The 26,672-nt window shown below is 47.6% G+C and overlaps 1 protein-coding gene and 1 long non-coding RNA gene across 2 annotated transcripts in view; both read left to right on the top strand.

The window, feature by feature from the left end:
- The window catches only part of LOC146420097 (U5 small nuclear ribonucleoprotein 200 kDa helicase-like), a gene marked incomplete at its 3' end in the record, with an annotated part of 37,092 nt that extends 12,431 nt beyond the window's left edge, over positions 1–24,661 (top strand). The window contains exons 8-18 of the mRNA XM_085048650.1: positions 3,534–3,633; positions 7,156–7,292; positions 10,197–10,280; positions 11,301–11,474; positions 14,634–14,771; positions 15,328–15,483; positions 18,271–18,441; positions 19,695–19,888; positions 20,298–20,421; positions 21,919–22,068; positions 24,266–24,661. Of these exons, the coding sequence (XP_084904776.1) occupies positions 3,534–3,633; positions 7,156–7,292; positions 10,197–10,280; positions 11,301–11,474; positions 14,634–14,771; positions 15,328–15,483; positions 18,271–18,441; positions 19,695–19,888; positions 20,298–20,421; positions 21,919–22,068; positions 24,266–24,661 (1,824 nt within the window). The remainder of the gene's footprint in view (positions 1–3,533; positions 3,634–7,155; positions 7,293–10,196; positions 10,281–11,300; positions 11,475–14,633; positions 14,772–15,327; positions 15,484–18,270; positions 18,442–19,694; positions 19,889–20,297; positions 20,422–21,918; positions 22,069–24,265) is intronic.
- On the top strand, positions 520–1,417 carry LOC146420098 (uncharacterized). Its single transcript, XR_014849267.1, has 3 exons — positions 520–673; positions 846–1,044; positions 1,190–1,417. It is a non-coding gene; the product is annotated as an uncharacterized LOC146420098 (long non-coding RNA).
- Positions 24,662–26,672: the final 2,011 nt, after the last annotated feature.

Below are 26,672 nucleotides of genomic sequence, written 5' to 3'. Positions count from 1 at the left end.
GGTGGAGTTTGCTGGGAGATCCTCAAAATTTGGGATGTTTTCAGTCCAAAAAGTGTGAATTTGGGTCAAAATTTGTGTTCATTTCATTTAGTTAGATGGGATTTTGGCTGAACTGGAGAACTTTGGGATTGATTTTGATTCCCAGGGATTTCCTGGTGGGAATGTGGTGGAGTTTCCTGGGAGATCATCCAGATCCTTGGGATTTGGGAATATTTTTCCATCCAAAAACCAGGAATTTGACTCAAAACTTAGTGTATTTTGTCCTGTTAAATGGGATTTTGGCATTTTAATTTGGGTACTGGAGAAGTTTGGGTTGGTTTTGCTTCCAAAGGATTTCCTGATGGGAATGTGGTAGAGTTTCCTAGGAGATCCTCAAGGTCCATGAGCTCGAAATTCAGGAAGTTTTCCATCAGAAAAACGGGAATTTGGGACAAAATTTGTGGGTTTTTTCTTCCGTTAAATGGGATTTTGGCGTTTTAATTCGGAAAAGGGAGAGCTTTGGGATTGGTTTGGATTCCCAGGGATCTCCTGATGGGAATGTGGTGGAGTTTCCTGGGAGATCCTCAAAATTTGGGATAGTTTTCCTTCGGAAAAGTGGGAATTTGGGCCAAAATTTAGTGCTTTTTGTTCTGTTAAATGGGATTTTGGCATTTTGATTTGGGAACTGGAGAAGGTTGGGGTTGGTTTTGATTCTCAGGGATCTCCCAATAGGAATGTGGTAGAGTTCTCTAGGAGATCATCCAGATCATCAAAATCTGGGATGTTTTCTGTTGGAAAAATGGGAGTTTGGGTCAAAATTTATGTGTTTTGTTGTGTTAAATGTGATTTTGGCTGAACTGGGGAAGGTTGGGGTTGGGTTTGATTCATAGGGATTTCCCAGTGGGAATGTAGTGGAGTTCCCTGGGAGATCCTCAAGGTCCGTGAGCTCGGAACATGGAAATTTGGGATGTGTTGTGTTGGAAAAACGGGAATTTGGGTCAAAATTTGTGGGTTTTTTCTTCCATTAAATGGGATTTTGGTGTTTTGATTTGGGAACTGGAGAAGGTTGGGATTTCTCAATGGGAATGTGGTGGAGTTTCCTAGGAGATCCTCGAAATTTGGGATGGTTTGTGTCGGAAAAATGGGAATTTGGGTCAAAAGTTACGTGGTTTTGGTCATGTTAAATGGGATTTTGGCCAAACTGGAGAAGGTTGGGGTTGGGTTTGATTCCCAGGGATTTCCCAATGGGAATGTGGTGGAGTTTCCTAGGAGATCCTCAAGGTCCGTGAGCTCGGAGCCTGAAAATTGGGATGTGTTCTGTTGGAAAAACAGGAATTTGGGTCAAAAGTTACGGGTTTTTTCTTCCGTTAAATGTGATTTTGGCCGAACTGGAGAACGTTGGGGTTGGTTTTGATTCCCAGGGATTTCCCAATGGGAATGTGGTAGGGTTTCCTGGGAGGTGCTCAAAATCTGGGATGGTTTTCCATCAGAAAAGTGGGAATTTGGACTCAAAATTCCTTCTGTTTTTCTTCATCCCATTAAATGGGATTTTGGCCAAACTGGAGAAGGTTGGGATTGGTTTTGATTCCCAGGGATTTCCCAATGGGAACATAGTGGAGTTTCCTAGGAGATCCTCAAGGTCCGTGAGCTCAGAGCCTCAAAATCCAGGATGGTTTCTGTCAGAAAAATGGGAATTTGGGTCAAAATTTAGTGCATTTTTTCTGTTAAATGGGATTTTGGCCAAACTGGAGAAGGTTGGGCTTCCCGATGGGAATGTGGTGGAGTTTCCTGGGAGATGATCCAGATCCTCAAAATTTGGGATGTTTTTCCATCTAAAAATTGGGAATTTGGGTCAAAATTTAGTGCATTTTGTTCTGTTAAATGGGATTTTGGTTGAACCAGAGAAGGTTGGGATTGGTTTTGATTCCCAGGGATTTCCTGATGGGAATGTGGTGGAGTTTCCTGGGAAATCCTCAAAATCCGGGATGTTTTCTGTTGGAAAAATGGGAATTTGGGTCAAAATTTATGTGTTTTGTTCTGTTAAATGGGATTTTGGCGTTTTGATTTGGGATCTGGAGGAGGTTGGAATTGGTTTTGATTCCCAGGGATTTCCTGATGAAAATATGGTGGAGTTTCCTAGGAAATCCTCAAAATGTGGGATATTTTTCCATTTAAAAAGTGGGAATTTGGGTCAAAATTCCTTGTTTTTATTCATCCCATTAAATGGAATTTTGGCCAATCTGGAGAAGGTTGGGATTTGTTTTAATTCCCAGAGATCTCCTGATGGGAATATCATGGAGTTTCCTGGAGATCCTCATCCATGGAGATCCTGGTGTGGAAAACTGGGAATTGAGGAGGCTGGGATTGTTTTCCAGGCTCCAGGATTGCTTTTCCAGGAATTTTTTCCTTCTCAGAACTTCTCCAGAACCTTACCTGGGATATTTGCCGCCTGAGAGTTTTGCTGAACTTATCCAGATAAGGGAAACTGGGAAAAGGGAATTTGGCATCAGGAAAAGCAGCTATTTTTGGAAATTAAGGACAAGGAAAATAAGATTTTCTGGAAAACTTGGATCAGGAAAAACAGCTTTTCTGTGAAATTAAGGACAAGGAAAATCAGATTTTCTGGGAAATTTGGCATCAGGAAAATCAGATTTTCTGGGAAATTTGGCATCGGGAAAAACAGCTATTTTTGGAAATTGAGGACAAGGAAAATCAGATTTTCTGGGAAATTAAGGACAAGAAAAAGCAGCTTTCCTGAGAAATCCCCATCCCGAGAGACAACCCTCCTTTTGCTGAGCTTTCCCCTGAACATTCCACGCTTTTCCCCTCAACATTCCACGTTATTCCCCTGAACATTCCCTGATTTTCCCCTCAACATTCCACGTTTTTCCCCTCAACATTCCACGTTTTTCCCCTCAACATTCCACGTTTTTCCCCTCAACATTCCACTGTTTTCCCCTCAACATTCCACGTTTTTCCCCTCAACATTCCACGTTTTTCCCCTCAACATTCCACGTTTTTCCCCTCAACATTCCACGTTTTTCCCCTCAACATTCCACGTTTTTCCCCTCAACATTCCACGTTTTTCCCCTGAACATTCCACGTTTTTCCCTCAACATTCCCGTTTTCCCTCAACAGTTTTCCTATCGTTTTTCCCTCAACATTCCACGTTTTCCCCTCAACATTCCACGTTTTCCCTCACTTTTTGTTCCCCTGAACATTCCACGTTTTTCCCCTCAACATTCCACGTTTTTCCCCTCAACATTCCACGTTTTTCCCCTCAACATTCCACGTTTTTCCCCTGAACATTCCATGTGTTTTCCCCTCAACATTCCACGTTTTTCCCCTCAACATTCCACGTTTTTCCCCTCAACATTCCATGGTTTTTCCCCTCAACATTCCCTGATTTCCCCTGAACATTCCACGTTTTTCCCCTGAACATTCCAGGTTTTTCCCCTGAACATTCCATGTTTTTCCCCTCAACATTCCCTGATGTTTCCCCTCAACATTCCCTGATTTCCCCTGAACATTCCGTGTTTTTCCCGTTTTCCCAGACGGCCAGTGACGATCGGGAATGTGAGAACCAGCTGGTGCTGCTGTTGGGCTTCAACACCTTCGACTTCATCAAGGTGCTGCGGCAGCACCGCATGATGAGTGAGTCACTGCCTTGTCCCCTGGTTTTCCCCGTTTTTTCCTTACTTTTTCCCTTTTCTTCCCTATTTATTTTCCCCCTATTTTTTCCCTATTTATTTTCCCCCCTAATTTCCCCTCTATTTGTTCCCTATGGTTTCCCCTATGGTTTCCCCCCTAGTTTCACCCTATTTTTCCCCATTTATTTTTCCTATTTTCCCCCCATTTTCACCCTATTTATTTTCCCCCCTGTTTTCCCCCCTATTTTTTCCCTTTTTATTTCCCTTTCCCCCTATTTTTCCCCTATTTTTCCCCTATTTTCCCCATATTTTTCCTCTTTATTTTTCTTCCTTTTCTTCCCCATTTTCTTCCCCCATTTTTCTTCCCCCTATTTATTTTTTCCCTTTTTTCCCCCCTATTTTTTCCCTATTTCCCCTTTTTTTCCCAGTTTTCCGATGGGATTCTGGCACGGTCCAGGTGGTGTTGGACCTGGTTGTGCTCGTTTTTTAGGATTTATCCTGGTTTTTCTGAGGGTTTTCCCCCTTTTTCCCAATTCTGGGAAGTGCCCAGAGTGAGGTGGAGAAGGGAAGAGGGAATTTGGATCGGGAAAAGCAGAATTCCTGGTAAATTTGGGATTGGGAAAAGCAGAATTCCTGGGAAATTTGGGATTGGGAAAAGCAGAATTCCTGGGAAATTTGGGATTGGGAAAAGCAGAATTTCTGGGAAATTGGGCACCAGGAAAAGGAACCTTCCTGGGGAATGTTCATCCTGAGAGATGATGCTCCTTTTGCTAGGATCACCCCTGATTTTTCCCTGGATTTTCCCCTTGATTTTTGCCTGGATTCCCTTTGATTTTTCCCCTGTTTTTTTCCCCGGATTCCCGTTGAATTTCCCCCCTGTATTTTTCCCTGATTTTTCCCTGGATTCCCCCTGATTTTTCCTTTGATTCCCCTTGATTTTTCCTAGATTCCCCCTTCATTTTTCCCTGGATTTCCTCCTGACTTTTCCCTGGATTTCCCCTGATTTTTTTCCTGGCTTTCCCCCTGATTTCCCCCCCATACTGTTCCCTGGATTCCCCTGATTTTCCTTGGATTCCCCTTCATTTTTCCCCTTTTCCCCCTGATTTTTCCCTGGATTTCCGCAGTCCTGTACTGTGTGCAGAGTGAGGCAGAGAAGGGAAAAGGGAATTTGGTGTCAGGAAAAAGAATTCCTTGGAAGTTAGGCACCAGAAAAAGCAGCTTTTTTGGGAAATTAGAGTCTAGGAAAAATAGCTTTTTTGGGAATTTTCATCCTGAGAGATGACTCTCCTTTTGTTGGGATCAGCCCTGATTTTTCCCTGATTTCCCCTAATTTTTCTCTGGATTTCCCCCTCGTTTTTCCCCGAATTTTCCCTGATTTCCCTGATTTTCCCTGGATTTCCCGGTCCTGTACTGCACACTGCTGGCCAGCGCCCGGAGTGAGGCAGAGAAGGGAAAAGGAAATTGGGCATCAGGAAAAGCAGATTTCCTGGGAAATTTGGAATCAGAAAAAGCAGCTTTGCTGGGAAATTGGACACCAGGAAAATCAGTTTTTTTGGGAAATTGGGAGATAGGAAAAGCAGCTTTTTTGGGAAATTAGGATCAGGAAAAGCAGTTTTCCTGGGAAATTTGGTGCTGTGAAAAGTAGCTTTAATGGGAAATTGAACACCAGGAAAAGGAATTTTTCTTGGGAAATTGGGAGCCAGAAAAAGCAACTTTCTTGGGGAATTTTCATCCTGAGGGATGATGCTCCTTTTGCTGCGATCACCCCTGATTTTTCCCTGATTTCCCCCTTATTTTTCCCTGAATTTCCCCCTCGTTTTTCCCTGAATTTCTCCTGATTTCCCTGATTTTCCCTGGATTTCAGTCCTGTACTGCACGCTCCTGGCCAGTGCGCAGAGCGAGGCAGAGAAGGGAAAAGGGAATTGGGTGTCAGGAAAAACAGAATTTCTGGGAAATTAGGAATCAGAAAAAGCAGCTTTTTTGGGAAATTGAGAGTCAGGAAAAGCAGCTCTTTTGGGAAATTGGGAGTCAGGAAAAGCAGCTTTTTTGGGAAATCAGAATCCAGGAAAAGCAGCTTTAATGGGAAATTAGGGACCAGAAAAAGGAGCTTTTTTGGGAAAATAGACATCAGGAAAAGCAGGTTTTTTGGGGAATTTTCATCCTGAGTGTTGATGCTCCTTTTGCTGGGATCAGCCCTGATTTTCCTTGTATTCTCCTTGACTTTTCCCTGGATTCCCCCTGGGTTTCCCTATATTTCCCCCTCATTTTTCCGTGAATTTTTCCCTGATTTTCCCTGGATTTCCCAGTCCTGGACTGCACACTGCTGGCCAGCGCGCAGAGCTGGAGAAGGGAAAGGGAAATCGGGCGTCAGGAAAATCAGATTTCCTGAGAAATTTGGAATCAGAAAAAGCAGCTTTTTTGGGAAATTGGGAGTCAGGAAATGCAGCTTTTTTGGGAAATTAGGGACTAAGAAAAGCAGCTTTGCTGGGAAATTGGACACCAGGAAAAGCAGGTTTTTGGGAAATTGGACACCAGGAAAAGCAGTTTTCCTGGGAAATTTGGTGCTGTGAAAAGTAGCTTTAATGGGAAATTGAACACCAGGAAAAGGAATTTTTCTTGGGAAATTGGGAGCCAGAAAAAGCAACTTTCTTGGGGAATTTTCATCCTGAGGGATGATGCTCCTTTTGCTGCGATCACCCCTGATTTTTCCCTGATTTCCCCCTAATTTTTCCCTGATTTCTCCCTTGTTTTTCCCCAAATTTTCTCTGATTTCCCTGATTTCCCTGGATTTCAGTCCTGTACTGCACATTCCTGGCCAGTGCGCAGAGCGAGGCAGAGAAGGGAAAAGGAAATCAGGTGTCAGGAAAAGCAGATTTCCTGGGAAATTAGAAATCAGAAAAAGCAGCTTTGTTTTGAAATTTGGAGTTATGAAAAGCGCCTTTTTTGGGAAATTGGGAGTCAGGAAAAGCAGCTTTTTTGGGAAATCAGAGTCCAGGAAAAGCAGCTTTGTTGGGGAATTTCCATCCTGAGCGATTACTCTCATTTTCCCTGTGTTCCCCTTGATTTTTCCCTGGATTTCCCCTCGTTTCTCCCTGATTTCCCCTGGATTTTCCCTGGATTTTCCCACATTTTCCCTGGTTTCCCTGGGTTCCAGTCCTGTACTGCACACTCCTGGGCAGCGCGCAGAGTGAGGCAGAGAAGGGGAAAGGAAATCAGGTGTCAGGAAAAGCAGATTTCCTGGGAAATTTGGAATCAGAAAAAGCAGCTTTTTTTGGAAAGTACGGACTAAGAAAAGCAGCTTTAATAGGAAATTGGACACCAGGAAAAGCAGTTTTTTGGGGAAATTAGGATCAGGAAAAGCAGCTTTTCTGGGGAATTTTCATCCTGAGCGATGACGCTCCTTTTGCTGGGATTCCCTCTGATTTTCCCTGGATTTCCCCTCATTCTTCCCCAAATTTTTCCCGGATTTTCCCTGGATTTTCACCCATTTTTCCGTGAATTTTTCCCTGGTTTCCCTGGGTTCCAGTCCTGTACTGCACGCTCCTGGCCAGCGCGCAGAGCGAGGCGGAGAAGGAGAGGATCATGGGCAAGATGGAAGCTGATCCCGAACTCGCCAAGTTCCTCTACCAGCTGCACGAGACCGAGAAGGAGGATCTCATCCGGGTCAGGGAACGGGGGTTTGGGGGGTCTGTGGGGTTTGGGGGAGTTTGTGGGGTTTGATTGTGGGGGTTGGTGGAATTAGTGGGGTTGGTGGGGTCTGTGGGGTTAGTTAGTGGGGTTTGATAGTGAGGTTAGTGGGGTTTGTGGGGTTAATAGGGTTTGGGGGAGTTTGTGGGGTTAGTGGAATTAGTGGGGTCTGTGGGGTTAGTGGGGTTTGGGGGAGTTTGTGGGGTTTGGGGGTTAGTGGAATTAGTGGGGTTGGTGGGGTCTATGGGGTCTGTGGAGTTTGTGGGGTTTGTGGGGTTAATGGGGTCTGTGGGGTTAATGGGGTTTGGGGGAGTTTATGGGGTTAATAGGGTTTGGGGTTTAGTGGAATTAGTGGGGTTTGTGGGGTTTGGGGGACTTTTTGGGGTTTGGGGGTCTGTGGGGTTAATGGGGTCTGTGGGGTTAATGGGATTTGTGGGGTTAATGGGGTTTGGGGGATTTGGGGGGTTTGGGGAGTTTGTGGGTTTAGTGCAATTAGTGGGGTCTGTGGGGTTAGTGGGGTTTGGGGGAGTTTGTGGGGTTTGGGTGTTAGTGGAATTAGTGGGGTTGGTGGGGTCTATGGGGTCTGTGGAGTTCGTGGGGTTTGTGGGGTTAATGGGATTTGTGGGGTTAATGGGGTTTGGGGGATTTGGGGGGTTTGGGGGAGTTTGGGGGGTTTGGGGTTAGTGGAATTAGTGGGGTCTGTGGGATCAATGGGGTCTGTGGGGTTTGGGGTCTGTGGAGTTAGTGGAATTAGTGGGGTCTGTGGAGTTAGTTGGGTCTGGGGGATCTGTGGGGTTAATGGGGTTTGGGTGAGTTTGTGGGGTTTGGGGGTTAGTGGAATTGGTGGGGTTGGTGGGGTCTGTGGAGTTAATGGGGTTTGGGGGATTTGGGGGTTAGTGGAATTAGTGGGGTTTGTGGGGTTGAGGTTAGTGGAGTTAGTGGGGTTTGTGAAGTTTGATAGTGAAGTTTTTGGGGTTTGTGAGTGGGGTTGCTTAGTGGGGTTTGATAGTGGAGTTAGTGGGGTTTGATAGTGGGGTTTGTTAGTGGAGTTTGTGGGGTCGGTGAGTGGAGTTTTTGGGTTTAGGGAGGTTAGTGGGGTTTGTGGGATCTGTGGGGTTGGTGGGGTTAGTTAGTGGAGTTTGTGGGGTTAGTGGAGTTTGTAGGGTTTGATAGTGGAATTCATGGACTTTGTAGGGTTTGATAGTGGAATTACTGGGGTTTGTTAGTGGAGTTTGTAGGGTTTGGTAGTGGAATTACTGGGGTTTGTTAGTGGAGTTAGTTAGTAGAGTGAGATAGTGGAACTTGTGGGATCTGTGGGGTCTGTGGGATCTGTGGGGTTTGTGGGATCGGCTGGCTGGCAGGCAGAGCTGCTGGCTCAGCTGGGATTTCCCCAAATCCGTGGGAAGGACAATCCTGTTAGCATTTCCCCTTTCCCAGGAAAAGGGTTGGATCAGCGATTTCCCAGCTGGGAGCTGTTTGGGGTGAGGGGAGGTGGGAGAAGGGAGTTAGGGAGCAGGAAAATGGGAAATTTGGGATCAGGAAAAGCAGCTTGTTTGGGAAATTTGGGATCAGGAAAAGCAGCTTGTTTGGGAAATTTGGGCACCGGGAAAAGCAGCTTTTTTGGGGAAATTTGGATCAGGAAAAGCAGCTTGTTTGGGAAGTTTGGGGACCAGGAAAAATGGGAAATTTGGGATGAGGAAAAGCTTTCCTGGCTGTCACTTCCACAGGGCTGGAATTTGGGATTTGCACTCCCATGAGGGATTTTGGGGTTTTTGAGGAATTCACATCCCATTCCTGCTGAATTGTGGGAAAACCCCACAGGCTGTGTGGGATTGAGGGTTATCCTGGTTTGTGATAATCTGTGGGATCCTGATATTCCCAGGGATTAAATCCCAATATTCCCATGGCTCAATCCTGATATTCCCTGGGGTTAAATCCCGATATTCCCTGGGGTTAAATCCCGATATTCCCTGGGGTTAAATCCCGATATTCCCTGGGGTTAAATCCCGATATTCCCTGGGGTTAAATCCCGATATTCCCTGGAGTTAAATCCCGATATTCCCTGAGCTCAATCCCGATATTCCTGTGGCTCAATCGCAATATTCCCTGGATCTCAATCCTGATATTCCCTGGATCTCAATCTTGATATTCCCTGAGCTCAATCCCGATATTCCCTGGGGCTCAATCCCAGTATTCCCAAAACTCATTCCCTGGGTTCTATCCCGATATTCCCGGTTCTCAGTCCCAATATTCCCTGAGCTCAATCCTGATATTCCCTGGAGTTAAATCCTGATATTCCTGTGGCTCAATCCCGATATTCCCAAGGTTCTATCCCGATATTCCTGTGGCTCAATCCCGATATTCCCAAGGTTCTATCCCGATATTCCTGTGGCTCAATCCCGATATTCCCAAGGTTCTATCCCGATATTCCTGTGGCTCAATCCCGATATTCCCAAGGTTCTATCCCGATATTCCTGTGGCTCAATCCCGATATTCCCAAGGTTCTATCCCGATATTCCTGTGGCTCAATCCCGATATTCCCAAGGTTCTATCCCGATATTCCTGTGGCTCAATCCCGATATTCCCAAGGTTCTATCCCGATATTCCTGTGGCTCAATCCCGATATTCCCAAGGTTCTATCCCGATATTCCTGTGGCTCAATCCCGATATTCCCAAGGTTCTATCCCGATATTCCCTGGAGCTCAATCCCGATATTTCCTGAGCTCAATCCTGATATTCTCAAAAATCAATCCTGATATTCCTGTGGCTCAATCGCGATATTCCCTGGATCTCAATCCTGATATTCCCTGGGGTTAAATCCCAATATTCCCTGGAGTTAAATCCCAATATTCCCAGGGGTTAAATCCCGATATTCCACAGGAGGAACGTTCCCGCCGGGAGCGCGTGCGCCAATCCCGGATGGACACTGACCTGGAGACGATGGACCTGGACCAGGGAGGAGAGGTAAATCCGTGGATTTTTCCTTAAAAATCCTTCCAATCCTCTGGAGTAAGCTTTCCTGGGAAATTAAGACCAGGCGAAGCCACTTTTTTGGGAAATTGGGAGTCAGGAAAAGTAGTTTTTTGGGAATTTAGGGACCAGGAAAAGCAGCTTTCCTGGGAAATTGGGAGCCAGGAAAAGCAGGTTTTTGGGGAAATTTGGATCAGGAAAAGCAGTTTTTTTGTGAAATTGGGAGTTGGGAAAAGCAATTTTTTTTGGAAATTTGGCACCAGGAAAAGCAGCTTTAATATGAAATTATTAACCAGCAAAAGAACCTTTCCTGGGAGAACGTGCATCAGGAAAAATATCTTTTTCGGGAAATTTGGAGCCAGGAAAAGCAGCTTTCCTGGGAAATTTGGTGTCAAGAAAAGCAGCTTTTTTGGGAAATTGGGAGTCAGGAAAAGCAGATTTTTTTTGGAAATCTGGCACCAGTAAAAGCAGCTTTAATGGGAAATTGATATCAGGAAAAGCAGCTTTAATGGGAAATTATTAACCAGGAAAAGCAGCTTTTTTGGGAAATTTGGATTAGGAAAAGTAGCTTTAATGGGAAATTGGGAGCCAGGAAAAGCAACTTTAATGGGAGATTATTAACCAGGAAAAGCAGCATTTCTGGGAAATTGGGATCAAGAAAAGCAGCTTTTTTTGGGAAATTGGGAGCCAGTAAAACCAGTTTTAATGGGAAATTAGGGACCAGGAAAAGTAGCTCTTCTGGCAAATTGGGGATCAGGAAAAGTAGCTCTTCTGGCAAATTGGGGATCAGGAAAAGTAGCTCTTCTGGCAAATTGGGGATCAGGAAAAGTAGCTTTTCTGGCAAATTGGGGATCAGGAAAAACAGCTTTTTTGGGAAATCGGTCACAGAAAATCATCAATCCCGGGATATTTCCCGCCTGGTGTTTCACTGAGCCGTGCTCCGGATGCACAGCCATCCCAAGAGCAATTCCCTAACCATTTTCCCAAATTTCTGGGATTTCTGGGATTTTCCAGGCGCTGGCCCCGCGGCAGGTGCTGGATCTGGAGGATCTGGTGTTCGCCCAGGGCAGTCACTTCATGGCCAACAAGCGCTGCCAGCTGCCCGACGGCTCCTTCCGGCGCCAGCGCAAGGGCTACGAGGAGGTGCATGTGCCAGCGCTGAAACCCAAAGCCTTCGGGGCTGACGAGGTGAGCTGGGAATGGGGAGAGCCCAAAAATGGGGGGAGAGTGGGAATGGGGGTCCTGGAAATGGGGTGAGCCTGGGAAATGGGATCCTGAAAATGGGTGTGAGCCCAAAAAGGGGATCCTGAAAAATGGGATCCTGAAAAATGGGATCCTGAAAAATGGGATCCTGAAAAATGGGGTCCTGGAAAATAGTGTGAGCCTGAAAAACGGGATCCTGAAAAATGGGATCCCAAAAAATGGGATCCTGGAAAATGGGGTCCTGGAAAATAGTGTGAGCCTGAAAAATGGGATCCTGAAAAATGGTGTGAACCTGGAAACTGGGGTCCTGGAAATAGGGGTGAGACTGGAAAATTGGGGTGATCCTGGAAATTGGAGTCCTGAAAAATAGCGTGAACCTGAAGAATGGGATCCTGGAAAATGGGGGTGAGACTGGAAATTGGGGATGAGCCCAAAAATGGGGTGTGAGCCTGAAAATGGGGTGAGTCTGAAAATGGGATCCCTAAAAATGGGTGTGATCCAGAAAAATGGGATCCTAAAAAATGGATGTGATACTGAAAAATGGATGTGAGGCCGAAAAATGGGATCCTGAAAATGGGGGTGAGACTGGAAACTGGGGTGAGCCTGGGAATTGAGGTCCTGGAAATGGGGGTGAGACTGGGAATGGGGAGAGACTGGGAACTGGGGGAGACTGGGAATTAGGGGAGACTGGAAAGTGGGGGTGATCCTGGAAATTGGGGTCCTGAAAAATAGTGTGAGCCTGAAAAATGGGATCCTGAAAATGGGTGTGAGCCCAGAAATGGGATCTTAAAAAATGGGCATGATACTGAAAAATGGATGTGAGCCTGAAAAATGGGATCCCTAAAAATTGGGGCGAGCCTGGGAATTGGGGGTGAGCCCACAAATGGGGTCCTGGAAATGGGGGTGATCCTGAAAAATTGGGGTGAGACTGGAAAATGGGATCCTGAAAAATGGGGGTGAGACTGGAAAGTGGGGGTGAGCCCAAAAATGGGGGTGAGCCTGAAAAATAGGATTTCAGGAGTGGGATCTCTAAAAATGGGCATGATCCAGAAAAATGGGATCCTAAAAAATGGGTGTGATACTGAAAAATGGGATCCTGAAAATGGGATCCTGAAAAATTGGGGTGAGCCTGGAAATTGGGGTCCTGAAAATGGGGGTGAGACTGGAAATTGGGGTCCTGATGGGAAAATGGGATCTTGAAATGGGATCTCGAAAAATGGGGGTGATACTGAAAAAAGGGTATGATCCCAAAAAATGGGATCCTGAAAAATGGGATTCTAGAAAAAGCGTGTAATCCTGAAAAATGGGTGTGTTCCCAAAAAATGGATCCCAAAAAAAGATTTTATCCCAAAAACAGGACCTCAGAGCCCTTCCTGTGCCTAAAGGGGCTGCAGGAGAGCTGGAGAGGGACTGGGGACAAGGGCTGGAGGGACAGGACACAGGGAATGGGGACACACTGGGAAGGGGGAGATTGCAATGGGATTTTGGGCAGGACTGAGGGTGGGGAGGGATGGGATGGAATTCCCAGAGAAGCTGTGGCTGCCCCTGGATCCCTGGATTGTCCAAGGCCAGGTTGGAATTTGGCTCAGTGGAACTCAATGGTTTTTAAGGTCTTTAAAATCCCTTTCAGCCCAAACCATTCCTGGGGAATTAGGGAACAGGAAAAGCAGATTTTCTGGAATATCTGGCACCAGGAAAAGCAGCTTTCCTGGAATGTTTGGCACCCAGAAAAGCAGATTTCCTGGCAGATCAGGGAATTGGAGCCCCCTGGGCTAGCAGAAGGTGTCCCTGGGGGTGACATGGGATGGATTTGGGGTTTGTTCCCATTCCGTGTCCCCAGCTGACCCCACAGCTTCCCCATGGCTGCAGCAACTTCCCAATTCCTGCTTTCCCACTTCCCAGTTCCCACATTCCCACTTCCCAGTTCAGTTCCCACATTCCCACTTCCCCATTCCCACTTCCCCTGCCCTGGTTTCTGCTCTGGGATTTTTGCTGAGCTCTCAGCTCTGCTTCTGCTGCTTCCTCCCCACGTGGGGCTGGGAAAGAGTGATGGGGAGAAATCCCAGAATTTGATCTTGATGTGGGAATGATTAATAAATCCCAGATTTTGATCCTGATCTGGGAATGATTAATAAGTTCTGGATTTTAATCCTGATCTGGGAGTGATTCATGGGGAGAAATCCCGGAATTTGATCTTAATCTGGTAATGATTAATGGTTAATAAATCCCACATTTTGATCTTGATATGGGAATGGTTAATAAATTCTGGATTAATGATTAATGGTTAATAAATTCTGGATTTTGATCCTGATCTGGGAATGATTAATGGTTAATAAATTCTGGATTTTGATCCTGATCTGGGAATGATTAATGGTTAATAAATTCTGGATTTTGATCCTGATCTGGTAAAGATTAATGGTTAATAAATTCTGGATTTTGATCCTGATCTGGGAATGGTTCATGGTTAATAAATCCCACATTTTGATCCTGGTCTGGGAATGGTTCATGGGGAGAAACCCCAGATTTTGATCCTGAAGTTCAAACAAATCCTAGATTCCTTGTTCTCTGTTTTTTCCCATTCCCAGCAGTTGGTTTTCATGGAAAAGCTGTCCATATACAGCCAGGCCAGGAGATCAAATCCTAAATTCCATGTTTTCCCCTTTTCCCCATTCCCAGCAATTGGTTTAGGTGGAAAAGCTTTCCCAATAGCCTGTGAGGTTGAACAAACCCTAAATTCCATTTTCCCCTTTTTTCCCATTCCTAACAATCAGTTTCTGTGGAAAAGCTTCCCAAATATGCCCAGACTGGGTGGTTGAAACAGATCCTAAATTCCATGTCTTTCCCTGTTTTTCTCTGCTCCCAACAATTGGTTTCTGTGGAAAAGCTGCCCAAACAGCCTGTGAGGTTGAAACAAATCCTAAATTCCATGTTTTTTCCCTTTTTCCCCATTCCCAGCAATTGGTTCCAGTGGAAAAGCTTCCCAAATACGCCCAGGCCGGGAGGTCAAAATAAATCCTAAATTCCATTTTTTCCCTTTTTTTGCCTTTCCCAGCAATTGCTTTCCATGGAAAAGCTTCCTAAATAGCCAGTGAGGTTAAAACAAATCCTAAATTCCATTTTTTTTCCCTTTTTCCCCATTCCCAGCAATTGGTTCCAGTGGAAAAGCTTCCCAAATACGCCCAGGCTGGCTTTGAGGGATTCAAAACCCTGAACCGGATCCAGAGCAAGCTGTACCGAGCGGCACTGGAGACTGATGAGAACCTCCTGCTGTGTGCTCCCACGGTGAGATCCTGGGGTTTGGGGTGAAAATCCTGGGATTTGGGATGAAAATCCATGGGATTTGGGGATCAGAAGCTCCTGCTGTGTGTTCTGACAGTGAGAAATCCCGGGATTTGGGGTGAAATCCATGGGAATGGGGATTTGAGGGCTCAGAACCTCCTGCTGTGTGCTTCGACGGTAAATTCCGGGATTTAGGGTGAAAATCCATGGGAATGGGGGTGAAAATCCATGGGATTTGGGGTAAAATCCATGGGAATGGGCATTTGGGGAATCAGAACCTGCTCCTCTGTGCTCCCATGGTGAGAAATGCTGGGATTTGGGGTGAAATCCATTGGGATGAGCGGTTTGGGGGATCCTTTCCAGGGATTTTCTGGGATTTGAGCAGTTTGGGATTTGTTGGGATTTGGGGGATCGTCTCCCCAGATAAACCGGGATTTTTTGGAATAGGGATCATTTTCCTGGAGAATCTGGGTTTTTTTTCTTGGGATTTGCTGGGATTTGAGCAGTTTGGGGATCCTTTCCAACGATTTTCTGGGATCTGATCAGTTTCCCGTTGCAGGGCGCGGGGAAGACGAATGTGGCGCTGATGTGCATGCTGAGGGAGATCGGCAAACACATCAACATGGATGGAACCATCAACGTGGACGACTTCAAGATCATCTACATCGCTCCCATGAGGTCCTTGGTGCAGGAGATGGTGGGGAGCTTCGGGAAGGTGAGGGAATTTTGGGATTGGATGGATGATGGATGGATGAGGGATGAGGGATGGAGGATGGATGGATGATGATGGATGGATGGATGATGGATGATGATGGATGGATGGATGATGGATGATGATGGATGGATGGATGATGGATGATGATGGATGATGATGGATGATGATGGATGATGATGGATGATGATGGATGATGATGGATGATGATGGATGATGATGGATGGATGGATGATGATGGATGGATGGATGGATGATGATGGATGGATGATGATGGATGATGATGGATGGATGGATGGATGATGATGGATGGATGGAGGATGGATGATGATGGATGGATGGATGGATGATGATGGATGGATGGATGATGGATGATGGATGGATGGATGATGGATGATGATGGATGGATGGATGGATGATGATGGATGGATGGATGATGGATGATGATGGATGGATGGATGGATGATGATGGATGGATGATGGATGATGATGGATGGATGGATGGATGGATGATGATGGATGGATGGATGATGATGGATGGATGGATGATGATGGATGGATGATGGATGATGATGGATGGATGGATGATGGATGATGATGGATGGATGGATGATGATGGATGGATGGATGATGATGGATGGATGGATGATGATGGATGATGATGGATGGATGGATGGATGTTGGATGATGATGGATGATGATGGATGGATGATGGATGGATGATGGATGGATGATGGATGGATGATGGATGGATGGATGATGATGGATGGATGATGATGGATGGATGATGATGGATGGATGATGGATGATGATGGATGGATGATGATGGATGGATGATGATGGATGGATGATGATGGATGGATGATGATGGATGGATGATGATGGATGGATGATGATGGATGGATGATGATGGATGGATGATGATGGATGGATGATGATGGATGGATGATGATGATGGATGGATGATGATGATGGATGGATGATGATGATGGATGGATGATGATGATGGATGGATGATGATGATGGATGGATGATGATGATGGATGGATGATGATGATGGATGATGATGATGGATGGATGATGATGATGGATGATGATGATGGATGGATGATGATGATGGATGGACGATGATGGATGGATGGACGATGATGATGGATGGACGATGATGATGGATGATGATGATGGATGGATGATGATGATGGATGGATGATGATGGATGGATGATGATGATGGATGGATGATGATGGATGGATGGATGATGATGGATGGATGATGATGATGGATGATGATGGATGGATGATGATGGATGGATGGATGATGATGATGGATGGATGATGATGGATGGATGGATGATGATGGATGGATGATGATGATGGATGATGATGGATGGATGATGATGGATGGATGGATGATGATGGATGGATGATGATGATGGATGATGATGGATGGATGATGATTGATGGATGGATGATGATGGATGGATGATGATGGATGGATGGATGATGATGGATGGATGATGATGATGGATGATGATGGATGGATGATGATTGATGGATGGATGATGATGGATGGATGATGATGATGGATGGATGATGATGGATGGATGGATGATGATGGATGGATGGATGATGATGGATGGATGGATGATGATGGATGGATGGATGATGATGGATGGATGATGATGGATGGATGGATGATGATGGATGGATGGGTGGATGATGGATGGAGGGGATGGATAGATGGACAGATTGATAAGGGATGGACAGACGGACGGTTGGATGGATGGAGACAAAGTCACATCTAGCTGGAGCCAGGCACCAGTGGTGTCCCCAGGGATCAGGATTGGATCCAGTCCTGTTCAGTATCACTGTCCATGACCCAGATCAAGGGCACCCTCAGTGAATGTGTGGGTAACTCAAAGGTGGGTGGGATGTGGATCTGCTGGAAAAGGATCTGGAGAAAGGTCAGGAGCCCCAGGAGAGGCTGAGGGAGCTGGGAAAGGAGCTCAGCCTGGAGAAAAGGGGGATCAGGGCTCTGCACAACTCCTGACAGGAGGGGACAGCTGGGGAGGTTTGGTATCTGACCCAGGGAACAGGGACAGGAGGAGAGGGAACAGCCTCAGGCTGGGACAGGGGAGGCTCAGGGTGGGATTTAGGGTGGATTTTGGGGTTATTCCTCCATGGAAAAGCTCTCCATGCTCATTCCGTGGGTTCTCTGCAGTACTTTGCCACCTATGGGACAGGATGAGCTGGAATGACCCCAGAGGACTTTTGGAGTGGCATTTAGGGTGGATTTTGGGGTCATTCCTCCATGGCAAGGTCTTTCCATGCTCATCTCCTCAGCTTTTCCCCAGTACTTGGCCATATATGGGACAGGATGAGCAGGAACTGCCTCAGGGGACTTTTGGGTGGGATTTGGGGTGGATTTTGGGATCATTGCTCCATGGAGAGGTCTTTCCATGCTCATTCCGTGGGTTCTCTGCAGTGCTTGGCCACCTATGGGACAGGATGAGCAGGAATGACCCCAGGAGACATTTGGGTGGGACTTGGGGTGGGATTTTGGGCAGGATTTAGGGTGGGATTTTGGGCAGAATTTTGGGTGGATTTTGGGATCAACCCTCCATGGAAAGGCTCTCCACATTCACCCCAGTGGCTTTTCCCCAGCGCTTGGCCACCTACGGGGACAGGATGAGCAGGAATGACCTCAGGGGACATTTGGGTGGGATTTGGGGTGGATTTTGGGGCCATCCCTCCATTCAAGGCTCTCCCCACTCACCCCCTGGTTTCACAGCGCCTGGCCACCTACGGGATCACGGTGGCCGAGCTGACGGGTGACCACCAGCTGTGCAAGGAGGAGATCAGTGCCACGCAGATCATCGTGTGCACCCCGGAGAAGTGGGACATCATCACCCGCAAGGGCGGTGAGCGCACCTACACCCAGCTGGTGCGACTGGTCATACTGGTGAGCACTGGGAGGGCTGCCCTGGGGCTGGAGCTGGGCTTTGGAGATGGTTCCACCCCAGAACGGGGTGGGAGGGATCTGGGGGAGGAATTGTCATCTCTGATGGTGGGATGGAATTCCCAGAGAGGCAGTGGTGCCCCTGGATCCCTGGAGTGTCCAAGGCCAGGCTGGAGCAATCTGGGATAATTAAAGTGTCCCTACCCATGGAAATGGGGTGGGATTTAGGGTCCCTTTCAGCCCAAACCATTCCAGGATTCCATGAGCTGGTTTAGATGGGATTTTGGGAAGGAATTTTTGCCCATGAAGGCAGTTAGGTTGCCCAGAGAAGACCTCAGAGCTTCCTCCAGGGTCTAAAGGGGCTGCAGGAGAGCTGGAGAGGGACTGGGGACAAGGGCTGGAGGGACAGGACACAGGGAATGGGGACACACTGGGAAAGGGGACACACTGGGAAAGGGAGATTGAAATGGGATTTTGGGCAGGAATGAGGGTGAGGAGGGGCTGGGATGGAATTCCCAGAGGAGCTGTGGCAGGCTGGAGCAATCTGGGATAGGGAAGGTGTCCCTGCCATGGCATAGGTGGCACCAGATGGGATTTGAGGTCCTTCCAACCCAAACCATTCCATGACTCCATGTCCTGGTTTAGATGGGATTTTGGGAATAAATATGGGACTCTCCCGCATCCCTGGGAATGTCGAGGGCCAGGTTGGAGCCACCTTCTCTGTGGAAAGCATTCCTGCCTGTGATGGCACTGGATGGGTTGGGAGTGACCTCAAAACCATTCCAGGATTCCGTGGGGTGGTTTAGATGAGATTTTGGGAGTGAGTTCCTGGCTGTGAGAGTGGTGAGGGGCTGGGATGGAATTCCATGGGAATTTATGGCTGCCTCACCTCTGGAAGTGCCCAAGGCCAGGCTGGAACCACCTGGTCCATGGAAGGTGTCCCTGCCTGTGGTGGCACTGGGTGGGATTTGAGGTCGCTTCCAACCCAAACTACTCCAGGATTCCATGAGCAGGTTTGGATGGGATTTGGGGAGGAATTCCTGGCTGTGAGTGTGGTGAGGGCCTGGGATGGAATTCCCAGAGAAGCTGTGGATGCTCCTGCATCCCTGGCAGTGCCCAAGGCCATGCTGGATCACCCTGACCCATGTCAGCTCTCCCTACCCACAGTTCCTCCAGCCGATTTTCGGGATCCTGCATCCCCCAACCCCACATTTGGGATCCAGGCTGACCCCATATCCATGTCCATCCCACACCAGGACGAGATCCACCTGCTGCACGATGACCGTGGCCCCGTGCTGGAGGCGCTGGTGGCCAGAGCCATCCGGAACATGGAGCTGACGCAGGAGGAGGTGCGGCTGGTGGGGCTCAGCGCCACGCTGCCCAACTACGAGGATGTGGCGACCTTCCTGCGCGTGGAGCCGGCCAGGGGGCTCTTCTACTTCGATAACAGGTGAGGGCATTCCAGAGGGCATTCCAGAGGGGATTCCGGAGTGTCCAGCTGGCTGGTTGCGCTCGGGATGCAGTTATGGATCTTTAGGGGCCATCAGAGGTGGTTTTGGGGTCTGGGATCTCATTGATGGCATTTTTGGGACCTGGGATTTTATTTATGGCATTTTTGGGATTGGGATCTCTTTTACGGCATTTTTGGGATTGGGATCTCATTCATGCCATTTTTGGGATCTGGGATCTCTCCATCCCACACATTTATGGCATTTCTGGGATTCCCTCCCCAGCAACACCCCAAACCCTCCCAACTCCCCTCAGTCGCAGCCCAAAGGAATTCAATCCCCCAAAACCCCAAATTCCTTCGCATACAATATTCTTTCCATCCCATTTTCTCCCTGAATTCCCTTTCCCAGTTTCCGGCCGGTGCCTCTGGAGCAAACCTACGTTGGGATCACGGAGAAGAAAGCCATCAAACGCTTCCAGATCATGAACGAGATCGTCTACGAGAAGATCATGGAGCATGCCGGCAAAAACCAGGTGGGGATTCTGTCCTGATCCTCCTAATGCTGGGAAAAATGGGGATTTGGGGCCTTTTTCGGGTCCTGGGGATCCGGAGGGGTTCAGGGGAGGAGTTGGGTTGGGCTTGCCATGGAAAGTGAGAGGAAAGAAAATGAGTTTTTCGTTTTTTCCAGCTTGGATTAATTAGGAATTGTGCTTTTGGGATGAAGGAATTTTCATCCATTCATCCATCAATCCCTGACCGCCAGGAGCATTAATTCCAGGCTGGGCCCTTTTTCTGGCTCTGCTGCCAGAATTCCCAGTTCCCATTCTCAGCTCATCCCATTCCCATTCCCAGCATTCCAAGCTCATCCCAGTTCCCATGCTCATCCCATTCCCAGAATTCCCAGCTGATCCCGTTCCCATTCCCAGCTCATCCCAGTTCCCATTCCCAGCTCATCCCAGTTCCCTTTTCCTGGCTCTGCTGCCAGAATTCCCAGCTCATCCCAATCCCATTCCTGGCTGATCCCATTCCCTTTCCTGGTGGATCCCGTTCCCATTCCCAGCTCATCCTGTTCCCATTCCTGGAATTCCTGGGTGATCCCATTCCCGGAATTCCCAGCTCATCCCAGTTCCCATTCCCAGCTCATCCCATTCCCAGTCCCAGCAGTCCCAGCTGATCCCATTCCCAGCTCTCCTACCTCACCCCGTTCCCATTCCCAGCTCATCCCAGGTCCCATTCCCAGAATTCCCAGCTCATCCCAGTTCCCTTTTCCTGGCTCTGCTGCCAGAATTCCCAGCTCATCCCAATCCCATTCCTGGCTGATCCTGTTCCCAATCCCAGCTCATCCCAGTTCCCAATCCCAGCTCATCCCAGTTCCCAATCCCAGCTCATCCCATTCCCAGTCCCAGCAGATCCTATTCCCAGCTCTCTCAGCTCACCCCGTTCCCATTCCTGGTGGGTCCCGATCCCATTCCCATCATTCTCAGCTCACCCCATTCCCATTCTGATCATTCCCGGCTGATCCCATTCCCATTCCCAGCTCTCTCAGCTCACCCCATTCCCATTCCCAGAATTCCCAGCTCATCCCTATTCCACTCCCAGCTCATCCCAATTGCCATTCTCAGCTCTCTCAGCTCATCCAGATCCCATTCCTGGCGGATCCCATTCCCAGCTCACCCCATTCCCATTCCCAGAATTCCCAGCTGATCCTGTTTCTGTTCCCAGCCCATCCCATTCCCATTCCCATCATTCCTGGCTGACCCCATTCCCATTCTCGGAATTCCCAGCTCACCCCATTCCCATTCCCAGCTCTCTCAGCTCACCCCGTTCCCATTCCCATCATTCCCAGCTCACCCCGTTCCCATTCCCATCATTCCCATCATTCCCAGCTCACCCCATTCCCATTCTCATTCCCATTCCCATCATTCCCAGCTCACCCCATTCCCATTCCCATCATTCCCAGCTCACCCCATTCCCATTCTCATTCCCATTCCCGTCACTCCCGGCTGACCCCATTCCCGTTCCCGTGGCAGGTGCTGGTGTTCGTTCACTCGCGGAAGGAGACGGGCAAGACAGCGCGGGCGATCCGGGACATGTGTCTGGAGAAGGACACGCTGGGGCTGTTCCTGCGGGAGGGATCTGCCTCCACCGAGGTGCTGCGCACCGAGGCCGAGCAGTGCAAGGTGGGATCCGTGGGGAACGGGGAAATCCTGTGGGAAAATGGGAACATCCTGCTGGGAGGTGGAAAAAACCGGGAAAATCCTGCGGGGAAAACGGGGAAATCCTGCAGGAAAACGGGAACATCCTGCAGGAAAACAGGAAAATCCTGTGGGAAAACAGGAAAATCCTGTGGGAAAATGGGAACATCCTGCTGGGAAAACTGGGAAAATCCTGCTGGGAAAACAGGAAAATTCCTGCTGGGAAAAATGGGAAAATCCTGCTCGGAAAATGGGAAAATCCTGCTGGGAAAACGGGAAAATGCTGCTGGGAAAATGGGAAAATCCTGCTGGGAAAACGGGGAAAATCCTGCTGGGAGTTGGGAAAAAATGGGAAAATGCTGCTGGGGAAAAATGGGAAAATGCTGCTGGGAAAAATGGAAACATCCTGCTGGGAAAACTGGGAAAATCCTGCTGGGAAAACAGGAAAATTCCTGCTGGGAAAAATGGGAAAATCCTGCTGGGAAAATGGGGAAAATGCTGCTGGGAGTTGGGGAAAAATGGGAAAATGCTGCTGGGGAAAATGCTGCTGGGGAAACGGGAAAATCCTGCTGGGAGTTGGGGAAAAATGGGAAAATCCTGAGGGAGCTGGGAAAATGGGAAAATCATGCTGGGAAAGTGGGAAAAATGGGAACAGTCCTGCTGGGAGCTGGGAAAATGGGAGAAGTCCTTAGGGGATGGGATGGGAGAAATGGGAAAATTCTGAAGGGATCTGGGGAAAACAGGAAAAGTCCTGCTGGGGTGGGAGAAATGGGGAAACTCCTGCAGAGGTGGGAAAATGGGGAAAATTCCTGCAGAGGTGGGAAAATGGGGAAAATTCCTTAGGGAAAGCCTTGTCCAGCCTTTATCCAGGGCAAGGCTGCAGTTCCCAATCCCGAGGGATTTCCCTGGATGTGGCACTCTGAGGGCTTCTCCAGCCTTTCCAACTCCATAATTCCACCCTTCCCGGGATGAATTCCCAGCCTTTCCCCTGGGATGAATTCCCACTTTTCTCCTGGGATATTCCACCCTGCCTTGGGTTCATTCCCAGCCTTTGCCCCAGGATATCCCGAATTTTCCAAGGAAGATTCCCAGCCTTTCCCCCAGGAAAAATTCCCAGGTTTCCCCTGGGATGAATTCCCACCCTTGCCAGAATATTCCAGCCTTCCCAGGGCTCCTTCCCAGCCTTTCCCTTGGCATGAATTCCCAGCCTTTCCCCTGGGATATCCCACACTTCCCAGGATGAATTCCCACCTTTCCCCCATATGAATTCCCAGCCTTTCTCCGGGATATCCCATCCTTCCTTGGGCTCATTCCCAGCCTTTCCCCGAGGATGAATTCCCATCCTTTTTCCGGGGATATCCCAAACTTTCCAAGGAAGATTCCCAGGTTGCCCCTGGGATGAATTCCCACCCTTCCCAGGATATCCCACCATTTCCAGGATGAATTCCCACCTTTCCCCCATATGAATTCCCAGCCTTTCTCCAGGATATCCCATCCTTCCTGGGGCGAATTCCCAGCCTTTCCCCGAGGATTAATTCCCATCCTTTTTCCAGGGATATCCCACCCTTCCTTGGATGACTTCCCTGCCTTTCTCCCAGGATGAATTCCCAGCCTTTCCCCCAGGATATCCCACCATTCCTGGGATGAATTCCCACCTTTCCCCCATATGAATTTCCAGCTTTTCTCCTGAGATATCCCGAACTTTCCAAGGAAGATTCCCAGGTTGCCCCTGGGATGAATTCCCACACTTCCCAGGATGAATTCCCACCTTTCCCCCTTACGAATTTCCAGCATTTCCCCCAGGATTTCCCAACCTTCCTGGGGTTCATTCCCAGCCTTTCCCTTGGAATGAATTCCCACCCTTCCCAGGAGATATCCCATCCATCTTGGGATGAATTCCCACCTTTCCCCTGGGATATCCCACCCTTCCTGGGGCAGATTCCCACCTTCCCCCCATATGAATTTCCAGCATTTCCCCCGGGATATCCCACCCTTCCCGGGATGACTTCCCTGCCTTTCTCCCAGAATATCCCATCCTTCCTGGGGTTCATTCCCAGCCTTTCCCTTGGAATGAATTCCCAGCATTTCCCCCAGGCTATCCCACCCTTCCTGGGATGAATTCCCACCTTTCCCCTGGGATTTCCCACCTTCCTGGCATCATTGGGATGCATTTTTCCCGCAGAACCTGGAGCTGAAGGATCTCCTTCCCTACGGATTCGCCATCCACCACGCGGGGATGACACGTGTGGACAGAACCCTCGTGGAGGATCTGTTTGCTGACAAACACATCCAGGTGGGATGGAATTCCAGGGGAAATCCTGGATTTATCTGGGATTTTTATTTATTTTATTTTATTTTATTTTATTTTATTTTATTTTGTGGTATCTTATTTAATTTTATTTGTATTTTATTTTATTTATTTTATTTATTTTTTATCAAACAACCTCAGCTCTTCAGATTCTCCAGGGGCAGCAGCTCTTCCAGAGGAAGTTGTTCTCTGGGTGCTTTCCCCTCACACTTCAATTCACAGATAGTTATTTTATTTTACTTTACTTTATTTTATTTTACTTTATTTTACTTTATTTTACTTTATTTTACTTTACTTTATTTTACTTTATTTTATTTTACTTTATTTTATTTTGCAGGGAGGGTGTTTTTGTTTTGGCTTTTGTTTGTTTGTTTGTTTTTTGTTGGGGTTTTCTGGGGGTTTTTGGGGGTTTGGAGGTTTTTTTGGCTGCTTTTATTGGGTTTTGGGTTTTTTTTGTATTTTGTTTCTTTTTTTTTGGGGGGGAGTTTATTGGTGTTTTTTGGTTTTGTTGTTGTTGTTTTTGTTTTGTTTTCTCTTTATTCTTTTTATAATATTATTTGTATTTTATTTGTATTTTATTTTTTTCTGTATTCTATTCTGTTCCATTCTATTCCACTCTGCTCTGTTCCATTCTGTTCTATTCAGTCCCATTCCGTTCTATTCTATTCTATTATTTTCTATTTCTATTCCATTCCATTCCATTTTTTATTGATTTATCCTGGATTTATCCAGGGTGTGATCCAGGTAAAAACACACAAGATCTGTGTTTTCTGATCTGGGGAAAGTTGGGAGGTGAGAAAAGAGGATTGGCCGCCAGGAAAAGCAGCTTTTGTTGGAAATCAGGGATCAGGAAAATCAGATTTCCTGGGAAGTTTGCAGCCTGAGAGTTTTCCTGAGGTGGTCTAGAAAGGAAAAGTGGGAAAAGGGAATTTGGGTGCCAAGAAAAGCAGATTTCGTGGGAATTTGGGTGCCAAGAAAAGCAGATTTCGTGGGAATTTGGGTGCCAAGAAAAGCAGATTTCGTGGGAATTTGGGTGCCAAGAAAAGCAGATTTCGTGGGAATTTGGGTGCCAAGAAAAGCAGATTCCCAAGTAGGAATTTGGGTGCCAAGAAAAGCAGATTTCGTGGGAATTTGGGTGCCAAGAAAAGCAGATTTCGTGGGAATTTGGGTGCCAAGAAAAGCAGATTTCGTGGGAATTTGGGTGCCAAGAAAAGCAGATTTCGTGGGAATTTGGGTGCCAAGAAAAGCAGATTTCGTGGGAATTTGGGTGCCAAGAAAAGCAGATTTCGTGGGAATTTGGGTGCCAAGAAAAGCAGATTTCGTGGGAATTTGGGCACCAGGAAAAGCAGCTTTTCTGGGAGATTTCCTGGGAAAATTCCTTATAGACAGAAGGCAAAGGATTTTCCCAGAAAATTTTGGCTGCCTTTGGATGTTCCTGGCTGGATTTGGAAGGTTCTTGGGGGGATTTGGACATTCCCAGCTGGTTTTGGGATGTTCCTGGGTGGATTTGGATGTTCCTGGCCAGGTTTGGGGGTTCCTGGCTTGGTTTGAACATTCCTGGGTGGATTTGGATGTTCCTGGTCAGGTCTGGAAGGTTCTGAGCAGATTTGGATGTTCTTGGCCAGATTTTGAGATTCCTGGCCAGATTTGTGAGGTTCTTGGGGGGATTTGGAGATCCCAGCCAGATTTGGGATGTTCCTGGCTGGGTTTGGAGGTTCCTGGCTGGGTTTGGAGGTTCCTGGTTGGATTTGGACATTCCTGGGTGGATTTTGGATGTTCCTGGTTGAATTTTGGACATTCCTGGCCAGGTTTGGAGGTTCCTGGACAGATTTTGGACATTCCTGGCTGGATTTGGAGGATCCTGGGTGGATTTGGGAGGTTCCTGGCTGGATTTGGAGGTTCCTGGCCGGGTTTGGAGGATCCTGGCCAGATTTGGGAGGTTCTAGGTGGATTTGGATATTCCTGGTTGGATTTGGATGCTCCTGGCCAGATTTTGGAAGTTCCTGGCCAGATTTGGGAGGTTCCTGGCTGGGTTTGGAGGTTCTTGGGTGGATTTGGACCTTCCTGGGGGAATTTGGATGTTCCTGATTGTATTTTGGGCATTCCTGGCCAGTTCTTAATGTTCTTGGTTGTGTTTGGAGTTTCCTGGCCAAGTTTGGAGGTTCCTGGCCAGGTTTGGATGTTTCTGGGTTGATTTTGAGGTTCCTGGACGGATTTTGGACATTCTTGGCCAGATTTGGGAGGTTCCTTACCGGATTTGGATGTTCCTAGCCAGGTCTGA

The sequence above is a fragment of the Lichenostomus cassidix genome, unplaced genomic scaffold, assembly GCF_008360975.1.
Source record: "Lichenostomus cassidix isolate B80296 unplaced genomic scaffold, HeHo_3.0 HiC_scaffold_714, whole genome shotgun sequence".
Classification (NCBI taxonomy): Eukaryota; Metazoa; Chordata; class Aves; order Passeriformes; family Meliphagidae; genus Lichenostomus; species Lichenostomus cassidix.
This window is presented reverse-complemented; position numbering and strand designations above follow the sequence as displayed.